Source organism: Trachemys scripta, chromosome 2, assembly GCF_013100865.1.
Source record: "Trachemys scripta elegans isolate TJP31775 chromosome 2, CAS_Tse_1.0, whole genome shotgun sequence".
In the NCBI taxonomy this organism is placed as follows: Eukaryota; Metazoa; Chordata; order Testudines; family Emydidae; genus Trachemys; species Trachemys scripta.
The window spans coordinates 124,870,472-124,894,141 of record NC_048299.1 but is presented as its reverse complement, the minus strand read 5'-3'; the positions used below and the strand labels follow the sequence as shown (position 1 = coordinate 124,894,141).

The 23,670-nt window shown below is 43.4% G+C and overlaps 1 protein-coding gene across 2 annotated transcripts in view; it reads left to right on the top strand.

The window, feature by feature from the left end:
* The window catches only part of SEMA5A (semaphorin 5A), a 635,888-nt gene that overhangs the window by 239,741 nt on the left and 372,477 nt on the right, over nucleotides 1–23,670 (top strand). For both annotated transcript variants that reach the window (XM_034761526.1, XM_034761524.1), the window contains exon 4: nucleotides 6,159–6,204. In XM_034761526.1, coding sequence (XP_034617417.1) covers nucleotides 6,159–6,204 — 46 coding nt within the window. The remainder of the gene's footprint in view (nucleotides 1–6,158; nucleotides 6,205–23,670) is intronic.

The following is a 23,670-nucleotide window of genomic DNA, read 5'->3' as shown; positions in this document are numbered from 1 at the left end:
GCCTATTTATCTAGGTACTTACATTCATAGATTCCAGGGCCAGAAGGGACCATTTTGATCATATAGTCTGACCTTGTGTCTAACACAGGCCATAGAACTTCCCCACAGTACTTCCTAGAGCAGATCTTTTAGAAAAAAATATCTGATCTTGATTTAAAAACGGTCAGTGATGGAAAATCCACCACAACCCTTGGTAAGCTGTTCCAGTGGTTAATTATCCTCATTGTCAAAAATGTATGCCATATTTCAAGTCTGAATTTGTCTAGCTTCAACTTCCAGCCATTGGATCATGTTCTGCCTTTCTCAGCTAGAATGAAGAGCCCATTATTAAATATTTGTTCCCCAGGGAGATACTTACAGACTATAAGCCACCCCTTAGGTGACAGCTTCTCAGCATGTCCAGAACTGTGAATTGACCTCATTTTCCCCCATCCACAGCAAGAGAGAGAGCCTTGGTTATACATAACTAGATATCATCTCCCTGACACCACCAGTCTGTTAGCTACCGAAACAATCTCCTCAGTGTTCCAGAAGCCCTTACTTTGCCTTGCAGGTAACTATACGTATAACCCAGCCCCCAAGCCTTTCTGAAAGTGTCCCCCTGTAGTATGTAGCCCCTTGTCACTGGACATTAATAGAATTACCAGATTTGCTGTCCCCAAGGGAATAGTATATACACATTTTGACTGATACAACTCAGGGTCAGGTCCTTTATAACATTACAGCACTAAGATATAATTATAGTTAAAACAATCATAAACTTATTATCAAAATAAAGATATAAGAGATAATGAGTAAGGATAATGGAAGCAGAAATGACTACATATAAAACAATAAGGATAACATGCTTCTTGTGTTTGGCACTGGTGCAACCAATGGAATGTTCTGAAGCTCACAGTTCAAGAAGGATGTTCATAAACTGGAGAGTGTTCAGAGAAGATGCATGAGAATGATTAAAGGATTAGAAAACAGACTTCAGATTTACAGTTTAATAGAGTCTCAAAGTGCTCCTTCCGACGTTGCTTGAGGACTACATTGTCCTTAAGAAGGAGGGAGCTGTCCTGAGATCGCAGAGGGATTGTGCCGCATGAGCTTGGCTCATAGGTGGCTTTCGTTACTTGAAAAAAGCTTCACATGTTATGTTGATCAGCGAAGCTCTGGATTTCCATGGCCTTTGCTTGCCACCACTGATTCTTGATGTCACACAGCCTCTTTTGAACTACAGCTTTTAGCCGATGATGATATCTCTCGTTTTTGCTGATTAGAGGCTTTATTTTGCCAAGCGCTAAATGCGCTTCTCTTCTGATAAACAAGTTCTAGGATTTCCTTGTTGTTCTCATCAAACCGATCCTGATGGTAGTTAGTCGAATATCCAATTGATTTCAGCATATGCCTTGTGAATAATGATTTTGAACTCCTCCCAGCGTGTTTGGATATCATTGTTGTTGTCAGGTAGGGCAGAGAGCCTCTCGATAATGCGTTGCTGAAGGGTCTCATGACATGTGTGATTTTTGAAGTGCCCTGATGTTAAATCTCTTCCACATTACTTTTGATTGTTTACGGCGTTGTGGTGCAAGCCGCATGTTCATGATTGATCTGACCAGAAGATGGTCTGTTCAGCAGTCATCTGTATCTCTCGTAACTTGTATAATATGGACATCAATATGATCACAGGCTCTGACGATGACATAGTCAAGATACCTGTGTCCGGAACGTGGGTGGTTCCAAGTGGTCTTATATTTATCCCTCTGTCTAACGATGGCATTTGAGATAAGCAAATCATACTCCACACATTTCCTGATGAGGAGAATGCCATTCGAGTTGACATTTCCCACCCCTTCTTTTTCAGTGGTGCCCCTTCAGAGTTCGGTGTGTCACCCAACTCTTGCATTGAAGTCACCCATGGGGATAACCTTGCCTTTCTTTTCTGTGGTAGTCAGGACTGCATCAGGAGCACAGTAAAATGTCTCCTTTTTGTCTTCCATCACCATCAAGTGTGGGAGCATACATGCTGATGACTGTGGCATACTCGTTGTTACCAAACTTAAGACAAAAAAGTCATGAGACTTTCGTTAATACCCATAGGGAGTTCTAAAATCTGGCTAGCAATCTTATGCTTGATGGCAAAACTAACACCATAAATACGCTTCTCTTCAGAAGACTTTCCTTTCCAAAAGAAGGCATAGCCATCTCCATCTTCTTTCACTTGCCTGACTGGTCTCATTTAGGGCAGCAATATTAATATAATATCTTGCAAATTCTCTAGCTGTTATGGCAGTGCTTCTTTCAGGACAGTTACAGCTTGGGGAACCCATGAGAGTGCAAACATTCCAACTGGCAAACTTCATTTCTTTGCTCTGTATGTTCTGCTTTTAGGTAGAATGATCCCCCTGGACATGGCCATCCAGCCGGGGTGTGTGTGAGAGAGCCTATGTCTAGGGCATCTTTTCTAGCCCCTCCCCCATTCAGGGTGAGCAGAGGTAATCCTGAAAAGGACTGCTCAGTCACGGCCGCAGCTGCGCTTCAATCTCAAAATTCCAAACGCAAGACGACCAACACATGGCTGCTGCCTGCATACAGATTTGTGACTAGGGACTCCCAGATATCACTGCTCCTGTCCCCCACACCACTCATCCATTACCGCAGGACTTTGTTAGTGATGTTAACACCTTTGGCAGAGGCCTATGTGTGAAATCTTTTAACCTGGGGGAGGCGGTGCGCTGGCAGCGGCCTCTCAAAACTTGACAGGGAGGAGCCCTGGACTTGGTGGCAAGGATGTCCAAGACAACCAGTTGGGGTCTTGAAGTTGGACCACACTTCATTTGGAACCTTACTTCAGAACTGTTTGCCAAGAGTGGCCCTCCCAGGAGTATAAGACTCTGGACAACATAGTTCTGAGGGTCATTGGGAAACACAAGCCTCTCCACCACAACAAGGTAACGGTTCAAGGAGACGACCACCTGACCTAAAGAATGATAATGTGATAATTTTAAAGAAAGCGGACAAGTCAATGTTTGGGAATTACTGAGGCACTGTCCTCTCCATTGCTGAGAAGATACTCTCTTGCATTCTTTTGAACTGTCTCCTCCCTCTTGCAGAAGACGTCCTTCCGGAATCCCAATGTGGTTTCAGACCATCTTGAGACATCCACTGACATGATTTTTGTCTCTCAACAGATCCAAGAGAAATGTAGAGAACAACACCAGCCATTGTTTATGGCATTTATTGACCTAACTAAGGCCTTTGATTCCATCAATCGTGAAGTTTTATGGAAGTTGTTGTCTAGGCTCGGTTGTTCATTGAAGTTCATTTGCATTCTCAGGCTACTTCATAATGGGATGACTGCCCCCATCCAGTTCACCATCTGTATTGGTGTTAAGTAGTGCTGTGTTATTGCCCCAACCCTTTTTTCCATCTGTCTTGCCATGATCTTGCTTCTTATTCGTGACTTCTTCTGGAATAGGGATTGAGTATCACATGGATGGCCAGCTCTTCAACCTTCGCCATTTTCATTCTAAAATTAAGGTCACCAGGACTGTTATTACTGACCTTCAGTATGCTGATGACTGTGCTATCCTCATGCACACCAAGGCTGACTTGCAATCCACCCTAGACTTTTCTCAGGTGCCTATCATAGCCTGGGGCTTTCCCTCAACATTGGCAAGATTAAGGTGCTCCACCAGCCTGCCCCAGCACAAGTTTCCTTCACTCACAAATTGTCATCAGTGGTGAATTCCTGGAAAACTTTGGTAGCCACCTCTCACAGACAGCCAATCTAGATGTGGAGATCAAACATAGGATCCATTGTGCCAACTCATCCTTCAGAAAGTTGCTTCATCATGTCTTCATTGACAGAGATCTGCGGATGTAAAATAACATTCTGGTCTATAATGCAGTAGTCATCCCCATTCTTCTGTATGGGTGCGAGACATAGGTGACATACTGAAGCCATCTTACACATCTGGAGTGGTACCAACAATGCTGCCGCAGGAAGATTTTCCATATTAGATGGGAAGACTGTCGCACCAATGCCAGCATTCTCTCTTCAGCTAATATCACCAGTGTTGAGGCGAAGATTATAAAACATCAACTTTGCGGGGCTGGTCATTGTGTTCAGATGCCTGATACTTGACTTCTGAAACAAGTCCTCTTTTCTCAACTTAGTCATGGTAAGAGGACTTGTGGGGGACAGAGGAAATGCTACAAGGACACCATGAAAGTATCTTAAGAAGGGAGGTCATGAACTGGGAAGAGCAGGCTGGCAATAGACTGCAATGACATTGCATCATACATCAAGCTTCAGCCCGTTTTGAACATAATGTCCTTGCTCAAGAAGCTGAGAAATGGCAGAGGAGAAAAGGAAAGTGTACAGCATCCCAGCCAGCAGTTATGCTCTCTCCAAACAACCACCTCTCATATATGTGGAAAAACCTGTAGAGCCTGGGTTGAATTCCTCAGCCATTTTTAGTCTCATCAGTGACATTTCTCCTGTCAGACATCATCCTCGTATTGAGGGATAGCTGACAATGATGACAATTTTCAAAAGCACCTAAGTAGGTTATGCACCTAATTCCTATTGATTTCAATAGGAGTTAGGCACCTAACCTGCTTAGGCACTTTTTAAAATCCCACTAGGGTCTATCTATATCTTTAGGTGTCTAAATACATTTTTGAAAATCTGGCCTTTTAGCCATTTAACAGCCATGAGAAGAGCCTTAACTAAGGGCCTGCAGACTTGTTTCTATTAGGAGAATACTCCATGGAGAAACTTTTCACCTGGTACCAACTTTTGCACTAGAAAACAAAGAGACTGAGAACTAGGACTTCACATAAAGGTAGAGAAAGAGAGGAAAGAAGTGGAAGATAGTGGGTGAAAATGTAAAGCAAAAATAGATGAAAAAGGAGGGAGATGGAGAGAGATTCAGCAAACAACAACAACATCAACCAGGGAAATGCAGTAATGGGAAATGGAAGAGTCCTGGTGCAGACCTGTCACAAATAGGGGAATACACACCCAAAGGGATGGGAACTACTGATTTAGACATACATGTAGGGTGTAGCATTATTTGGTTTATTCAGGGATGGGGAATTATTAAATTCTGCATCCTTCTAAGCAGGAGTTCTAGAATTAAGAATTAGGGTGTGGGTAATAGAACTGACTTGTGAAGGTACAACAATATTAACTAAACAAGTATAGTTCTGGGGAGTGATGGCAGCATAAATATACAGACAGTCCTTGACTTTATGATGTTCGACTTATGATAAACAGCACTTACAACGTTTCTGAATGTACACCCTGATTCGACTTACAATTGGTTACGACTTTACGCAATGGAGTGGATTGCAGTTCTGCGTTACGATGTTTTGACTTATTACGCAATTTTTATGAACCAATTGTGCCATAAGTCCGAGGACTGCCTGTGTCTCATTTATGCTAGAAAACGTAGTCTCTGTACCAGCACATGCTGGAAATTTTCAAACTCTGTATTGAGTCATACAAATTCATCTGCTTTAGAACTCTGTCTCATATTTTCCAGTGATTTCATGCACAGTGACTTACAGCCATGTCTTTATCTTGTTCCATTCCCAATTCCCATCAAATTCAGTAGGAGTTTTAGGTAGTAACACATGGCAAGGTAAAGCCCTTAGCTTTTACTAAACAATAGATAAATGGGAAGTGCTTTAGCAACACAGCAAACAAAATAAAACAGTAGCCCTGAGGCACACATATTTTCTCTTGTTTAATTTCATAAGAAGTTGACTGAGTTTATACTGTTTTCATTGTAAACATTGCTGTAGGTTAAAAGCATAGAGTGGAAATATTTTTTTAAGTGAAAATTTCAGTCCTGATGTAAGTGGTCACAACTTCACTGACTTCAAAAATGTGATGTCTGTTTGGACTTCAATTCACCTGGATTTGTGAATACTCAGCAGTTTTGAAAAACAGGCTATAGGGGCCCAAAATTAGAAGTAAGTTTTGAAATGTCCCTTAATATTTAGCCTAAGGACTCTCTCTGAGTCAGTGGCAGAGCTCAGAATAGAAACCAAGAACTGTGAATTCCAGGCCCTGTTCTAACCACATAACTTGTAGTAAGTTATTGCTTTATTGCTATTTAAAGGACTAGTAAGAATTTTCTTTCTTTTTTTCTTCACCCTAGAAACTACCTCTTCAGGTTACATCTTGAAGATCTATCTCTAATCCAGGTATGTGCAATATATTTTTCTGTTTGTCTCAATTAGTTTCTGGTTTTGATGTGATGAAATAGATGTTTCAAAGCTGTTAATTCAGGTATTCAGATGCTTCATAGCTACAGCAGACTGAATGGCTATTTTTGTCATCTTTGTTGCCCCTCATAATGTAAATCACATTACTCATTTTAATTCCAGATTAGCCTTTGTCCTGGGCCATACAGTCTTGCTGTTATCTCACTATCTACTGTGATTTTTTGTAAGAGTTAATACTTACAAAATGGAGGATGGGGAGAGAAATGGTGGTTGTACTGCAGAAGTGGTCTGACTTGCAATTGAGCAACCTGCTATGGTTTTGTTGTGAAACTCTCTTAAGAATCCATTATCCTTGTTTGAAAAGGATCTGTCCTTTTTTTATAATTGTAAATGAAGGAGTGTACCCACATTTGCTAAGGAACTGCAAACAGCAAGGGAAAAACAAGGGTTGTGATAAACAAATACAAACTAATCTGCTTGCCTTATTTAATACAGCTAATTGCCTTTTAAAGTTATTAGAGCTTGAAATCCAAGTCTTCAATCTTCAAGAAAAGATTAGAAAAAAACTCAGATTAATTAATTTTCCCCCTGAACTTTGTAAGGATATAAGAGGCTTCAACATTCAGAATTTGTCATGTATCTCAGCCTTATATTCACACTGGCCTCTGAATCCCTTTTCTTTTTACAGCAGTACTGTAGTATTCTTGCCATGTGCACACTGCCAAAAGCAAAAGAATTTCTCATCCTTTTTGAGTTCTTGGCTCTAAAAATTGTTTTACTGAATTTGATTTAAATTGGCTGTGTGTTACGGTATGGAAATACAAAATAGGAGTTTGTAGTTTTTGACACCTTTGTTGTTTTTGTTTGTTACTGTAATATAAACTAGTTTTAAGTTGAAATCCCTGGCTATTATTCCATAATACAATCTTGTATTTTAAATATGAAAAAATAGCAATTAATTGGAGTGAGTCTTGCCTTGTGATTTGTGGAGCCCCAAGGTTTTGTACATGTACAAATTAGGCCAAGAAATGCCTTGCCCTATGGTCCCACAGTAGTAGAGGCAAAAGATTAAGCAGTCTAGTGAGATGCCACAATTACAGCATCCCACAAAGTAGGTGTTGCTTGTTCTTAAGGTCGGATATCAACTGCATTATCAGAGTTTTAATATTATCTACTCTGAATCCAGGTTAACTACTTTCACCTAAGGATTTTCAATTTATATTTCACTTCCTTAAATATTGTTCTGTTTTTCAATATGGAGATTCTTCTTGACTCAAGGCACTAAAATGGATCTGAAGCAGCCATTAGATTTCATAGAATCATAGAAGATTAGAGTTGGAAGAGACCTCAGGACTGCTAATCCAAACCTCTGCTCAAAGCAGGACCAACCCAACTAAATCATCCCAGCCAGGGTTTTGTCAAGCCAGGCCTTAAAAACCTCTAAGGATGGAGATTCTACCACCTCCCTAGGTAACCCATTCTAATGCTTCACCACCCTCCTAGTGAAAACTTTTTTCCTAATATCCAACCTAGACCTTCTCTACTGCAACTTGAGACCATTGCTCCTTGTTCTGTCATCTGCCATCACTGAGAACAGCCTAGCTCCATCCTCTTTGGAACCCTCCTTCAGGTAGTTGAAGGCTGCTATCAAATCCTCCCTCACTCCTCTCTTCTGCAGACTAAATAATCCCAGTTCCCTCAGCCTCTCCTCATAAGTCATGTGCCCCAGCCCCCTAATCATTTTTCGTTGCCCTCCGCTGGACTTTCTCCAATTTGTCCACATCTTTTCTGTAGTGGGGGGGTGCATCACCAATGCTGAATAGAAGGGAATAATCACTTCCCTCAATCTGCTGGCAGTGGTCCTAATAATGCAGCCCAATATGCCATTAGCCTTCTTGGCAACAAGGGCACACTGTTGACTCATATCCAGCTTCTTGTCCACTGTACTCCCCAGGTCCTTTTCTCCAGAACTGCTGCAGAAGGTCCCCCAGGACTCTGCACTTGTCCTTGTTGAACCTCATCTGATTTCTTTTGGCCCAATCCTCCAATTTGTTTAGGTCACTCTGGACCCTATCCCTACCCTCCAGTATATGTACCTCTCACCCTAGCTTAGTGTCCTCTGCAAACTTGCTGAGGGTGCAAATCATCCCATCATCGAGATCATTAATGAAGATGTTGAACAAAACCGGCCCCAGGCAGGACCGACCCTTGGGACACTCCGCTTGATACTGGCTGCCAACTAGACATCGAGTCGTCGATGACGACTCGTTGAGACCGACGATCTAGCCAGCTTTCTATCCACCTTATAGTCCATTAATCTAATCCATACTTTTTAATTTGCTGGCAAGAATACTGTGGGACACCATATCAAAAGCTTTGCTAAATTCAAGGTATATCACGTCCATCGCTTTTCCCATATCCACAGAGCCAGTTACCTCATCATAGAAGGCAATCAAGTTGGTCAGGTATGACTTGCCCTTGGTGAAGCCATGTTGACTTTTCCTGATCACCCTCCTCTCCTCCAAGTGCTTCAAAATGGATTCCTTGAGGATCTGCTCCATGATTTTTCCGGGGACTGAGGTGAGGCTGACCGATCTGTAGTTCCCGAGATTCTCCTCCTTCCCTTTTTTAAAGATGGGCACTATATATGTCTTTTTCAATTGTCTGGGACCTCCCCCGATCACCACGAATTTTCAAAGATAATGGCCAATGGCTCTGCAATCACATCAGCCAACTCTCTCAGAACCCTCGGATGCATTACATCCGGCCACGTGGACATTTCTAAATAGTGCTTAACCTGTTCTTTCAACATTGAGGGCTGCTCACCTCCTCCCCATACTGTGCTGCCCAGTGCAGCAGTCTGGAAGCTGACCTTGTCTGTGAAGATTGAGGCAAAAAAGCATTGAGTACTTAAGCTTTTTCCACATCATCTGTCACTAGGTTGCCTCCCCCATTCAGTAAGGGTCCCACACTTTCTATGACCTTCTTCTTGTTGCTAATATACTTGTAGAAACCCTTCTTGTTACCCTTTACATCCCTTGCTAGATGCAACTCCAAATGTGCTTTGGCCTTCCTGATTACACCCCTGCACTCTCAAGCACTATTTTTATACTCCTCCCTAGTCATCTGTCCAAGTTTCCACTTCTTGTAAGCTTCTTTTTTGTGTTTAAGCTCCCCGAAGATTTCTCTGTTAAGCCAAGCTGGTCGCCTGCCATATTTGCTGTTCTTTCTGCACATTGGGATGGTTTGTTCCTGCGCCTTCAATAAGGCTTCTTCAAAATACAGCCAGCTCTCCTGGACTCCTTTCCCCCCTCATATTAGCCTCCCAGGGGATCCTCCCCATCAGCTCCCTGAGGGCGTCAAAGTCTGCTTTTCTGAAGTCCAGGGTCCGTATTCTGCTGCTCTCCTTTCTTCCTTTTGTCAGCATCCTGAATTCAACCACCTTCTGATTACTGTTGCCCAGGTTGCCACCCACTTCTACTTTCCCAACCAATTCTTCCCTATTTGTGAGCAGCAGGTCAAAAGGAGCACGGTCCCCCATTCATTCCTCCAGCACTTGCACCAGGAAGTTTCCCCCAACACTGTTTAAGAACTTCCTGTATTGTCTGTGCACTTCTGTATTGCTCTCCCAGCAGATGTCAGGATGATTGAAGTTCCCTATGGGAATCAGGGCCTGTGATCTGGAAATTTCTGTAAGTTGTCCGAAGAAAGCCTCATCTACCTCCTCCTCCTGGTCTGGTGGACTATAGCAGATGCCTACCAGAACATCACCTGTGTTGATCTTGCCTCGAAGACTCTTATTTGTTTTGTCAGCGTGTTTAAAGTTCACAATTTGCCATTGACAGAGATAATGGCTCCAAACAAGATATAGCTGTCTCTAATGTGTCCGAGATCTATAGATTATAGGAGTATCTCAATTTCCACTGAATATTTTTTTAACTACTGTTGTGGGGAAAACAGAACAAAGAAGACCAGCACAGAAATCTGTGTTTATGTTATATGAAGTTCCTGATTTATAGGGCTGAGCAGAAGCCCTTCAGTCCCACAGTCCTTTGAAATTCTGTGTTGATGTGGTCTTTTATCTAAAGTCCAAAACTTTTCCTAGTGCTTTCTAGGTCACCATTTCTGCAGCCTTTGACACTGCTTCCTCCACTCGCCTTCCATGTCTTTTTAGAGTGACCATATTTCCAAACAAAGAAACAGAACATGTGGCCATTTTCTCCCATCATCACCTCCTTCACTTCTTCCTCTCTCTCAGCATACCTTTTACATTTCCATCTTTTTTTCTTTTACTCTTAAAATCCACCACAATCCTTTTTGTTCTCTTCTTTCCCTCTGTTAATATCCCCATCACCTGGTCCTTCCGGGCTCATTACTGACATAAAAAAACCATCAGGACAATCTCTATCCCAAAGATCTGCTCTTAAAGGCCTGTAGATGCTCCTGTTCATTGAGATATTCCCTGTAGCAGCAGTTCAAGATCAGTCATGGGGTTGCTAAAGTCCTGGGTTCCATATAACTAGCCAGAACCCAAGGAGTGTCTCTTAAAATTGAAATTGTGAAAATACCAGTGAACTGGGAGATCTGGTCACCTTAATATTTATGTATGAAAACAATGTTATCTACTGATGCCATATACAGTAACTCCTCACTTAAAGTCGTCCCGGTTAACTTTATTTCGTTGTTACATTGCTGATCAGTTAGGGAACATGCTCATTTAAAGTTGTGCAATGCTCCCTTCTAACATCGTTTGGCAGCCGCCTGCTTTGTCCACTGCTTGTAGGAAGAGCAGCCCGCTGTAGCTAGCTGGTGGGGGCTTGTAACCAGGGTGGACTGGCAGCCCCCCTATGAGCTCCCCGCTCCCCCAAGTTCCCTGTGCTGCAGCTGCCCAGCAGGCTATCAATTGCCGGGCAGTTCAGCTATCCCTCCCCCCACTGCCATGTGCTGCTCCTGCCCTCTGCCTTGGAGCTGCTCCCAGAGACTCCTGCTTGCTGTGCAGGGGGAGACTAATGTGAGTGTGTCCCCCTCCCCCCTGCTTCTGCACCCCGCTTACCGCTTCTCCATATAGAGCAGAGAGGGGACACGGATGGAGAGAGCTTGGGGCAGCAGCTGCTGTCTCAACTTCCTGATCCACTTAAAAAGACAATGCACTTAAGAGTGGGTCAGCTTACTTAAAGGGGCAGTGTGCATCTCTCTCTCTCTCCCACACACAAGGTGTGTGTCTGTCTCAGTCTGCTATGCTGTCTCCCCTCCCTCGTGTTCGTGCTGCCTTGTGTGAGAGGCTATATTAACAACAATGTGTTAACCCTTGAGGACTCAGCCGAGTGCTAGTTCATCATTTAGCAGCAAGGCATTCCCTGGGAAATGTCCTTCCCTCTTCCACCCTCTGACTTCACCACCTCAACCAAGCTTCACAATCATCAAAGCTGTGAACAGTATTAAATTGTTTGTTTAAAACATATACTGTGTGTATATAATATATAGTTTTTTGTCTGGTAAAAAAAAAATTCCCTGGAAACTAACACCTCCCATTTACATTAATTCTTATGGGGAAATTGGATTCACTTAACATCGTTTTGCTTAAAGTCGCATTTTTCGGGAACATAACTACAATGTTAAGTGAGGAGTAACTGTGTTGGTTTGGAAATGTTAAGCGATAGAAGGATCTCTCGAAGTCTTATCAGAAAACTTTAGTAATAAGAGAAATCTAAACTGTTCTCAGTGAAACTGATTAGAATAACATCAAAGAGTCCTGTGGCACCTTATAGACTAACAGACGTATTGGAGCATGAGCTTTCGTGGGTGAATACCCACTTCTTCGGATGCATGTATTCACCCACGAAAGCTCATGCTCCAATACGTCTGTTAGTCTATAAGGTGCCACAGGACTCTTTGCTGCTTTTACAGATCCAGACTAACACGGCTACCCCTTTGATAATTAGAATAACATGAAACTTGCCAACTTATGTTATGAACACAAAACTTACATCATGTGTGCCTGATGTTCATAAGCTTTTCAAGTGATTCTGGACCCAGTTTCAAGCATATCTGGGCTACTTTATGTTGCACTTCGAAATCACATTATTGTAAAGCCCAAGAGTTAAAAAATGAAATTATCTGTCTTAAAAATAATATATTTTGGGTTTTTGTTTTTTTTTTTAATTTCAGGCTTTTATGGTTCATGTTTTCAAGCTTCTCTCCACAATCATGAGAGCTAGAATCTTAATATATATATAAAAAAAGAAAGAAACCCGAGACTTTCACATAATCAAATGTGTACAGGTTAAAGTGCTCTTATGGTGGCAGGCAGGGGGAGCCCACAAAAATCAAAATCAAAGAATGAAACTGTAAGTGACTGAGCATTTTGAAACTTTACATAATGGCAGAAGAAATTTTCTCCTAACCTGTCAATTTTACATCTTTGCTTTCACACAGTTGTTGTTGTCATAATAATGACATAAAAACTTCAATCTAATTTTCCTTCCCGCGTTGATCACTTTGGTTACTTTACAAGAACCAGCCTTTGTAAAAATATGAATCTGGTTTACAGCTAATAATCTACATTTTCACATCTGGAAGAGGATATGTACAGTAATATCTAGCAGTAGGAAGTCTGCAGTGTAGCACACAAAGAACACAAAGGGGATGGAGACAATCCAGCCCAGAGATCTGTTGTTCCATTATTTTGGAAAATTGCTCAAGATCTGTCTGTATGTTGTCTCTTTTCTGAGGGAAGAGGAAAATAGCTGAATCTTCCTCACTCACAAGAGATACTACAGGAATCAGAACAGAGATGAATGTTCCAATTCACCACCTGTTTCACCAGTTTCCGAACAGATTGTTGTAGCTTTGTTTATTTTGTGAGAATTGGCTAAAAGTTTTTGTTTGTTTTTCAGCCTAAACTAACTTGTCAATTTATTTTGACCTACTAGTTGGAAGTGTTTATCTAAGAATCTGGTAAAGAGTAGAGAGTGCTGAGATTTAGATCTTGATCCTTAAGGCTAATGCATATGAATAACTGTGCATGTGCCTGAGTACTCCCAAAAGCTTCAGTGGGACTACGCATGTGCTTTGCTTTGCAGGACTGGGCCCTTAGGTAGGACCACACATTGTTATCCCGAATGTCCAGAGTTTCAGACAGATGTACACTTAAAACCTGCAATGGCACTTCAGTGAAGATGCTACTAGGCTGATGGGAGAGCTTCTTCCATTGGGGTAGTTAATCCACCTCTGTGAGAGGCAGTAGCTACATCGACAGGAGTTGTGGATTTTTCACACCCCTGAGCAATGTAGTTATACCAATGTAAGTTTGTAGTGTAGACCTGGCCTAAGTTTAAAAAAACGCATAATAGCCATTTAGCAACAGCAAGATAATAGTTGGAATTCTTGGTTTTAAATTTGTCTTTAAACTTATAAAATAGAAATTTTATCATTACAAAGTGCCATTTTGTAGTAACAATTACGGTATTTTCAAAATCATTAATACAGTAAAATAAATACACCCCGTTTCATGCAATTGCCTAATAACTTTGCAAAGGATACATTCACATTTATTGGTTTAAAAAGAAATATTCTGTATTGATTAGAGAGACTTACTCAGGAAATCTTTATACAGGGTGCATTCTATTTATTATCCCTTATTAAAAACTCCATTTGAAGTGTAAATCTCCACAGAGGAACTGAAAAGCAGGTTAACATTTATCAAAAAGATAGCACTTCTATTAGAGTAGAGAGCCCTAGCATCTTGTAAAAGTGATAGTTAGATTACAAGAGACAAGATGTGTATCTAAACATAAGATAGAGCGTTATCTAGTAAGTTGTCATCACTCATTGCTGGCACAATGAAACTTCCATCCAATGTCATGGTTCTGTGCTCTGTCCGTTAGAGGAAAGTCCTATTGTTTGGGTTAGCAACTTTACTATGAAAATGTCTATAGTGAATCAGCATTTGACATGTCTCAGCAGTTATCTTTGTGACGGGGATAAAGATGAGTTAAAAAGGCTGAAAGCCCTTTAATCTCCTGCCAGGGAAGCATATAAGTAAAATAAGATCAAAGCTGACTCTTGGAACAACGAATGTATGGTGATTATGGATTAGGAAAAAAAGCCTTACAAAGCACTAGTTGTAGGATGGGTATTTCACTCCTCAGAATAGGACATGAAGTTTATAGGCTTCATTATTATAAAGGTTACTATACTGTACCCCTTTAAAAACAATTTTTTTAACCCTTATGGAATTTTGTCCTTAAAGGTAAAAACTTTTAGCAAAGAAATCTACTGGATATCATATCTATCTATCTACTGTGTGTATATACTGACTGTATATATAATTGTCCATCTAGACAGCACTAAGTTAGTCTACTGGGTATTTTTCACATATTTTTGAAAAGTTCTAAATGCACATAACTGTGCAAGTAATAATAGCTGTTAGAAGTCAAGAGGGGATGCTAGTTAGGAATGTCTTGACTATATAACTATATTTTTCAAGAGAGTTCATTTTAAAAATAAATGAATATGGGTGCTTCTGTTGAACTCACAGATCTGTGGGTGTTTGCCATCAAATTGCTCTGTGTTCATTTGCAAAAGTCATAAAGATGTTCTCTTTTATCTAGTTGTGAGACTGAACAGAGGACACAAACATTTGTAGCCTTTATCAACATTTCTGTTGGATCTGTTGAAAGTGGAATACAGTAAATGGCTTGCAAAATTTTACGATGTTTGTGACATGTAGATGTACTTAAATATATCTGACCTATAAAGCCCTAAATGGCTTGAGATCTACCTACCTGAGAAACTGCCTGTCTCATCCATTTGGTATTGGCCTTATGGCAGGGCGTTATCCTTGAACGACCCTCAGTTTTGGAATCCACCCCCCGAATCTGAAATAGCCCAGATTTGCTGACCACAAGGCCTGTCTATTCAGGTTGCCAGTTCTCACTATTTTATCGTGAGTGTCATGATATGTTTATTAAGGTCACACCTCCTAGAGTTATGTGTCCTGAATAGCTCAGTGTTCATTTTTTAAAAAGTAAGGTTTTAACCCTCATGATGGTTTTGAAACATGACCCCAATGTATCCTAAAGTCTGAAAAGATGCAAGGCAAATAAAAAGTATTCATTTTTTTTAAAACCTCATTGGGTTAAAAACAGTGTTGTGATTTTGGAGGACTAAATCAAGATTTTAGAATGCTTGGATTGATGATACTGGCATTTTGAGAGGCAGAAGCCAGACTGAGCCGTTGTCTGTGGGAAGGGATGTTGTGTGGGAGGGGAACTGCTTTAGAGGCTGACTGTTATTGTAGTGGGCTGCTGCTAGGTTTTGTTTCGACTGACTGTATTTTTAAAGCTTGGCAGAAGCTCTTAGAGCATAGGAAAAGTTCATTTTTGAATGGATTGATAATAAAATAGTAATTAATGCCTACAGTTTAGATTAAACAGTGAAGTTTACTGAATTTTAATATTTTTGGGGTGTAGTCCTGAAGTTTTTACACAGTATTAACCCAGGCAGAAATTCCATTGAAATTAATGTCTTCAGGATCGGAGTCTTCATTTTTCCCTGTATAGCTTGTACATGTACATTTATGCCTGTATAGCTTGAAATAGTTGACAAATAGAAAAATTCTTATAGAGAATGTCATTCTTTGAGAGTACAGTGTTTCTCGTTCTCTGCTGCTACCTTGGTTTATCTGTAGGTGTCAGCATTTTGTGAGGGAGGTAGGAAGAAAAAAAAGCAGGGCATCATTTGTCATTTATTCACTCGATCTGTCATAGATTTGTGCCGGTACTGAAATATAAACACAAGTACATTTCTAAACAGATGAGTCTGGACACATCCATTTATCTAAGAAAAGTTTAGCTTTTTTTATTCCTGTCTCACATGGTCAGGTTGTATTTGCTGTTGGTTTACATAAATTTCCCATGCTTGTTTTGGTAATGCAGAAGGTAAAATAGGTACTGAAATTTTTCACTTCACCTACAGTAAAGTTTAGTTTTTCTTCTTCTTCTTTTTTTTTAATGTAAAGTACTTGTACTTAAGGTCCAAGATAAAGTGGATGTCAAAGTCACCTGGACATACAAGGTTTAGTTTGGTGATAAACTTAGAAAAAAGTAAAATCAGTACAGTATACTCACAAAAAAGGCCTGATTGGTTTTACAGAGGTGTAACTCAATTGACTTCACTGGATTTATGTTTGATTTACACTTGTGTAAGTAAGGGTCATCCAGCTGCATACTATTGCATACAATATAAATAAATGTGTCTGAAGCCAATTTTCAAACTGCCTGTATCTTTTTTTCTTTTTTTTTTAAAAAACGTAGCACTAATACTTACATCTTCACTGGGTTGTGTGATACTGGTGTGGCTGTGGTATAGCTGCAATGATAAGCAGGCATTAATTAAAAAAAAAAAAAGTCTTGGCAATAGCACTGCTCTTCTCCAATTACCCAGAAGACTTATTTTTTAAAAAAATAACAAATAGCTTATTTTCACTGCGTCTGCAACAAAGTAGGGTTACCATATTTCAGCAAGCAAAAAAGAGGACGGGAGGAGCCCCGCCCCTGTCCTGCCCTAGCCCCGCCCCTGCCCCACCCACTTCCCGCCCCCCTCAGAACCCCCAACCCTCCCCCCCACTCCTTGTCCCCTGACTGCCCCCTCCTGGGACCCCTGCCCCTAACTGCCCCCCCAAGACTTCACCCCCTACCTAAGTCTCCCTGCCTCTTGTCCCCTGACTGCCCCCTCCTGAGACCCTCCCCCCCATCCTAACTGGCCACCTAGAACCCTACCCCCTACCTGTACCCTGACTGCCCCAACCCTTATCCACACCCCCACCCCCAGACAGACCCCTGGGACTCCCATGCCCCATCCAACCACTCCCCACCCCCTGACAGCCCCCCCCAGAACTCCCGACCCTCCCCCCCGCTCCTTGTCCCCTGACTACCCCTCCTGGGACCCCTGCTCCTAACTGCCCTCCAGAACCCCACCCCCTACCTAAGCCTCCCTGTTCCTTATCCCCTAACTGCCCCTTCCTAAGACCCCCCCCAGGACCCTACCCCCTACCCGTACCCTGACTGCCCAAAACCTTATCCACACACCTCCCAGAAAGCCCCCCCCCGAACGCCTGACCCCCCCCATCTCTTGACTGCCCCCTCCAGAACCTCCCTGCCCCTTCTCCAACCCCCTGGCTCCCTTGTCGTTGGCCTTCGGTTCGCCTAAGGTCTCTCTGGGAGCTTGCTGAGTCTGAGCCGTTCTCCCGGCACGCTGGGCAGCAGCGGGGGAGGAGCTCCAGACTGCCGGAGGCGAATGCAGGGAGGGAGGGAGAGAGTGAGTGAGCTATGCTGCAGGGGGAGGAGGGGGAAGTGGAGGAGGGACTCTCTCTCGCTGTTGGAGCCACATGTAAGTGGCACCATCCGGCTGCCCTGTTAGCCGCACGTGCTCTGCATGGGGGGGATGGGAGGGAAGTCCGGACATTAACAAATTCCCCCCGGACGCTATTTTTAGTTCAAAAATCCGGACATGTCCAGGGGAATCCGGACGAACGGTAACCCTAGCAACAGAGCCATAGTGTTTGTGAACAAGACAGTACTTGTTCTGGCATTTGGGCCATCCTTTGAGAAGTGGGCTCTTTATTCAAAAAGTGTACTAGTCCGGGAAGATATTGAGAAAAGAGCAGAAAATATTAATGTCTGGGTTGAAAGCAGGTCCCCTGCTCCCTTAACACAATATGCCAGTGTGGAGTGGCTACTACAGAAGTAGCTTATGCGCTTGTGCCACTCAGCGCTTATGCCCCAAAGGTGTGACTATTAATGAACCTTTTAGAGATACTGACATGGAACTATATTGTACATGCTTGCCTGTGATTTTTTTTATGGGCATTGGTCCTATTCTGTACATCCTGCTGATCATTTTAAAAAAGATCATCACAGGGATCACAAAGGCCTTTATTTTCCAATCTTGTACAACTCTTGTCATAACTATAAAGGGAAGGGTAACAGCCCTCCTGTGTACAATACTATAAAATCTCTCCTTGCCAGAGACTCCAAAATCCTTTTACCTGTAAAGGGTTAAGAAGCTCAGGTAACCTGGCTGACACCTGACCCAAAGGACCAATAAGGGGACAAGATACTTTCAAATCTTGGTGGGGGGAAGGCTTTTGTTTGTGCTCTTTGTTTTGGTAGTAGTTCGCTCTTGGGACTAAGAGGGACCAGACAGCAATCCATGCTCTCCAAATCTTTCTGAACAAGTCTCTCATATTTCAAACTTGTAAGTATAGCCAGGCAAGGCATGGTAGTTTTATCTTTGTTTTCTCAACTTGTAAATGTATCTTTTACTAGGGTGTTTACCTCTGTTTGCTGTAACTTTGAACCTAAGGCTAGAGGCGGTTCCTCTGGGCTCTTTAAGTTTGATTACCCTGTAAAGTTATTTTCCATCCTGATTTTACAGAGATGATTTTTACCTTTTTCTTAATTAAAAGCCTTCTTTTTAAGAACCTGATTGATTTTCCCTGTTTTTTAGATCCAAGGGGGTTGGATCTTGATCCACCAGGAGTTGGTGGGAGAGAGGAGGGGGGATGGTTAATTTCTCCTTGTTTTAAGATCCAAGGGGTTTGGATCTGTATTCACCAGGGAATTGGTGAAGAGTCTGTCAAGGCTACCTAGGGAAGGGAATTAGCACATTGGGAGTGGTGGCAGCAGACCAGATCTAAGCTGGTAGTTAAGCTTAGAAGTTTTCATGCAGGCCCCCACATCTGTACCCTAAAATTCAGAGTGGGGAAGGAGCCTTGACAACTCTAGTAGATGAATTAATATTTACACTTTCAGGTGCTTCCAATCATAGAAGATTCATACAACAGGTGCTTTTACAGTCATTGGACAAGCCCTGTCCAGAATTGTAGTTTTGACCAGAGATGGGCATAGGTGCTGGAACTAGGGGTGCAGGGGATGCTGCAGCACCCCCTGACTTGAAGTGGCTTCCATTATATACAGGGTTTACAGTTTGGTTCAGTGGCTCTCAGCACCCCCACAATAAACATGTTCCAGCACCCCTGGAGATAGGAAGCCAGGCCTTGATCTAAACTAGTGATGGTGAGCCAAAGTACTTCAGAGTTCAATTCAAATATCCTCATCCAGATCTTTTGAGGACATTCTCTCTCCACTTTCCCCCTCACCACTCCTTCTTGTTTTGAGGAGGCATCCTCCAGTGTTGCCATCAGCTTTTGGAACAAATCACTTCACCCATCCGTAATGGTAATACAATATGATGAGATACTGTCAGGTGCTCTAAATCATGTCAAAATATGAAACTCATTTTGTTTCTTAAAATTGAAAACCTATATGTGATTTAAATATATTGAATGTATGAATGAGTTTCCTATAATAAATCATTCAACAGCAACTGTTTTTTAGGAATTATTTGAAGGCAGACAAGGTGAAAACATATTTTATTTAAATAATGCACAGAGAGGTCGCAATGTATCAAAAGCATCTACATTATTTCTTGTTGATTTTTGCTTCATATTTGAGATTATTTGCATTACACAGGGATTCAATATAGTGAATAAATACTGCATAATATTAGAGAAATAGCTGCTCTTGAAAAGCAGCTAGTGCAAAATGTTGCATTCCTCTTAGATGGAATGGCTTACTATAAAGAGATAACACCAGTGCTCGGCACACCAGTTTGTTTCTGGGTCCAATCAGAGTATTAATTATGATCTTCATAACGCTGTAGGGTCCTTCTTGTATGTTTCGTTGTAGCTGAGATCTGCTGGGTTGCTCTTGTTGCCCATGCGTGAGTTCCTGCTTTATAGTACCTGTAGTCAAGCATTCTTAGTTGTGTGCCCTCACTTTTAAACCTGCCCCAAGTGATAGTCTGCCTAAGCTGGATTTTGGTAATATTCAGGACACAGTGGAAGGCATTTTTATTTAATCAGGCTTTTAACTAGCTTAGAAATGTAACTAGTCACTGTCAGAGCAAGAATGTCCCATATAAGATCAGTGTGCAAATTATTTTTGAGTTAGTGGATTCCAAAATTTATCTGTTTTTTCCCCCTTTAAGTACTGCATAGCACCCAGATACTAGACTACAGCCATTTTATAAATGTATAAATATACTAATAATTTTTACTCAAGAACTGACATGATTAATACCTGAGAATGCATGGCTAAAGGTGAGAGCTAATAATGTTTGAAAAACACAAGAAATACGGTACATGTGAAAATATGCATGTACATATATTTATATCTTCCATAGTCATTTTACAACTATTATAGTCTTCTAACATTGCATTTATTTAGGGCATAGGGGGTATGCACTCTCCTCTGAGTTGAAAATCCACTGATTTGTATGTTAGTGCTGGAGGAATTCTGTGCCAAAAAAATTAAAATTCTGCAAAATTCTGCATTTTTTATTTGTCAAAATAACATAAAATAATCACACCAGTTTCAATTATTTGGGTAATTTATTTCAAAATACTGTCAGCAAATATGTCTGTAACAATACAGACAACAACAAAAAATTCCCCCAGAAGTAGAGAGTACCACCGTAGGACAGCCTAGTTCTTCTCCGAGTGATTGCTCATATCAATTCCAGTTAGGTGTGTGCGTGCGCCGTGTGCACAGATGTCGGAAACTTTTTCCCTAGCAGCTACCCGTCTGGCCGGCTGGGGAGCCCCCTGGAGTGACGCCGATATGGCGTTCTATATAAGACCCTGCCAGCCCGATCCCCCTTCAGTTCCTTCTTACCGCCCATGGCAGTTGTTGGAACAGTGGTCTCTTGTCTCATCAGGTGCTCCACTTATCCCTTGCTTCTCTTATCTTGATTGTCATTAATTGTTATTAGTTAGTGTTAAGTGTTTCCTATTGTTAAGCGTAGTTTAGTAGTTGAGGGCAGTCCCGTCAACAACTGTCCTGCTGGGCTCTGGGGCATGCCGTCTCAGGGCTTCAAGCCTTGCAACTCTTGCAACAAGCCCATGCCTATGGGTGACCCCCCACGATTCCTGTCTCAGGTGTCTGGGGGAGGGCCATCAGATGGACAAGGGTCGAATCTGTAAGGCGTTCAAGCCCCGAACACGTAAGGAGAGGGAGATTCGACTCTGCTTTGTGGCCCTCTCAAGACGCGGGCCTGAGCGCTTCAGTGTGGAGTGCCTCTTCTGCAGTACCATCTTTGGCACCGCGGAAGATCCTGCGCTCATCTCGGGACCGGCGATCTCCCAGGCCCCAAAAACGCCCGCCTTGGCAGTTGCTCCAGCCCTGACCGAGCAAGACTCTAGCCAGGCCTCTAAGCAGGACAAAGCCACCAGGCCCAGATCTGCCCATTCCAGCCCTGCACAAGGGTCAGTGCAAGTGGAAGAGATCATATTATCTTCCATCTTCGAGGCCACTAGAGGGCTCATCGAAATGATGGCTTCGTCTTCAGCCCCAGCTCCGGTCCCAACCCGAGTCCCGGTACCGTCCAAGGGTAAACCGGTGATGTTCAGAATGGTGGCCCTCATACCAGCATCTCCATGCTGTTCGGAGTCCTGGCGCTGTTCCGAGTTCCGACACCATCACAGGTACCGGTCTGACTCACGGCACCGGTTAGACTCGCGGTGCTGGTCTCGCAGTCCCGATCCTCGGAGCCATTCCTGCTCAAGGTTGCCATTGACTGCTGGATCATGGTCCCACTCGAGATCAAGATCAAGATCGGCAACCTCGCGGCACCGTTTGGACCGACGCAGTGTGGAGCCCTGATCCCCGCATCGTCTGTCACCACGACACTGGCCCGCGGCCCGTGGCCTGTCACCGTCTGCATCGCGGCACCGCTCTCCATCATGGCACCGCTCTCCACCGCGGCACCGGTCGCCGTCATGGCACCGTTCACTAGTATGGCACCTCTCTCCATTGCGGCACCGCTCTCCATCATGGCACCGCTCCACTGCCAGGCACCACTCTCCATCGCGGCACCGGTCGCAGTCGCAATCAGCCTCCCGGCACCGATTCCCGCATGACCCACACCTACCAAGGGACTCGGTGCCCCCTTCGCTTCACTCCCGTACCACTCCTCCTTGGCTGTCATGATCTTGGTCTCCTTCCGGCAGGTCGGAGAGAGCTTCAGGGCTCTTGGACATTTCCTGTTCGGGTCCTGGGAGCCTCGGCTAAGATCCACCAGCACCTAACTGGCAGCCCCAGTGGCAATTTTGGACCGCCTGGGCATATCACCAGACCCAGGATGTCCCCCCCAGTTGCCCGGCCACCATCAGGATTGAGCACCCGACCCCCCGAGGCGACCCTCAGCCGCCCCCCTCCAGACCCTGACCAACCTGTGGAGCCAGTGCCCATGGTAGAGGCTACCCCAAGGGTACAAGAGGAGATACCAAGAAGCTATCTCCACACCGGCCCTCCCAGTAGAGTCGTCTTCGTCCTCTCCTGATGAGGCTGTTGCCAGCACGTCCATGTCTGGCTCACCCCCGATGGACTTTAGGGTCCTTCAAGAACTATTGAGGTGTGTGCCCTCAATATAAACCTCCAAATTGAGGAGGTCATTGAGGAAGATGACCCGATGGTGGACATTCTAGGCCCAGAGGGGCTTTCCAGGGTGGTCCTCCCCATGACTAGGACCATCCAGAACAATGCCAACTCTCTCTGGCAAACCCCGGCCTCCATTCCTCCCACAGCTAAGGGGGTAGAAAGAAAGTACTTTGTGCCTACCCGGGGTATAAATACATTTTTACCCACCCCTCCCCATGCTTGCTTGCGGTGGACACGGTGAACGCCAAGGAAAGGCAGGGTCAACAAGGGCCGGCTCCCAAGTTGAAGGACGCTAAGCAGCTGGACCTTTTTGGGAGAAAAAATTATTCTACTGGGGGGGTCACTCGTTGCAGATCACTAATCAGCTAGCGATCCTCAGTAGGTAACAATTTTAACTCTTGGTCTGCAGTCCTCAGATTCCAAGACCTTCTCCCAGCAGAGGCTCGTACAGAACTGGGAGCCATTGCTGAGGAGAGGAAATTGGTTGCTCGGACCTCCCTCCAAGGTTCCCTTGATGCTGTGGATGTGGCTGCACGTGCTCTGGCATCAGGTATCGCCATGCGGAGGAACGCCTGACTTCAGGCCTCCCGCCCAAGGTTCAGCACAACATCCAGGACCTCCCCTTTGATGGCCGGGGCTTGTTTGCAGAACAAACTGATTCCCACCTGCATATCTTAAAGGACACGAGGAATACTATTAAATCCTTAGGTATGCATACCCCAGCAAACTAAAGGAAGCCATTGAAACCAAAGACCACCCAGCAATGTCCTTTCCCTCCTAGACCGAGGCAGGACTTTTCTCGTCGAAGGAGTACATAATCCCGACATAGACCTTCTTGCCCCCACTCTGGGCAAGGTCAAGGACAGTCCAAGCCACCCCTGGGCCCTAAGCGCCCATTTTGAAGGTGCGCCAGACTACCAGCTCCTACCCCAGACAGTTATCC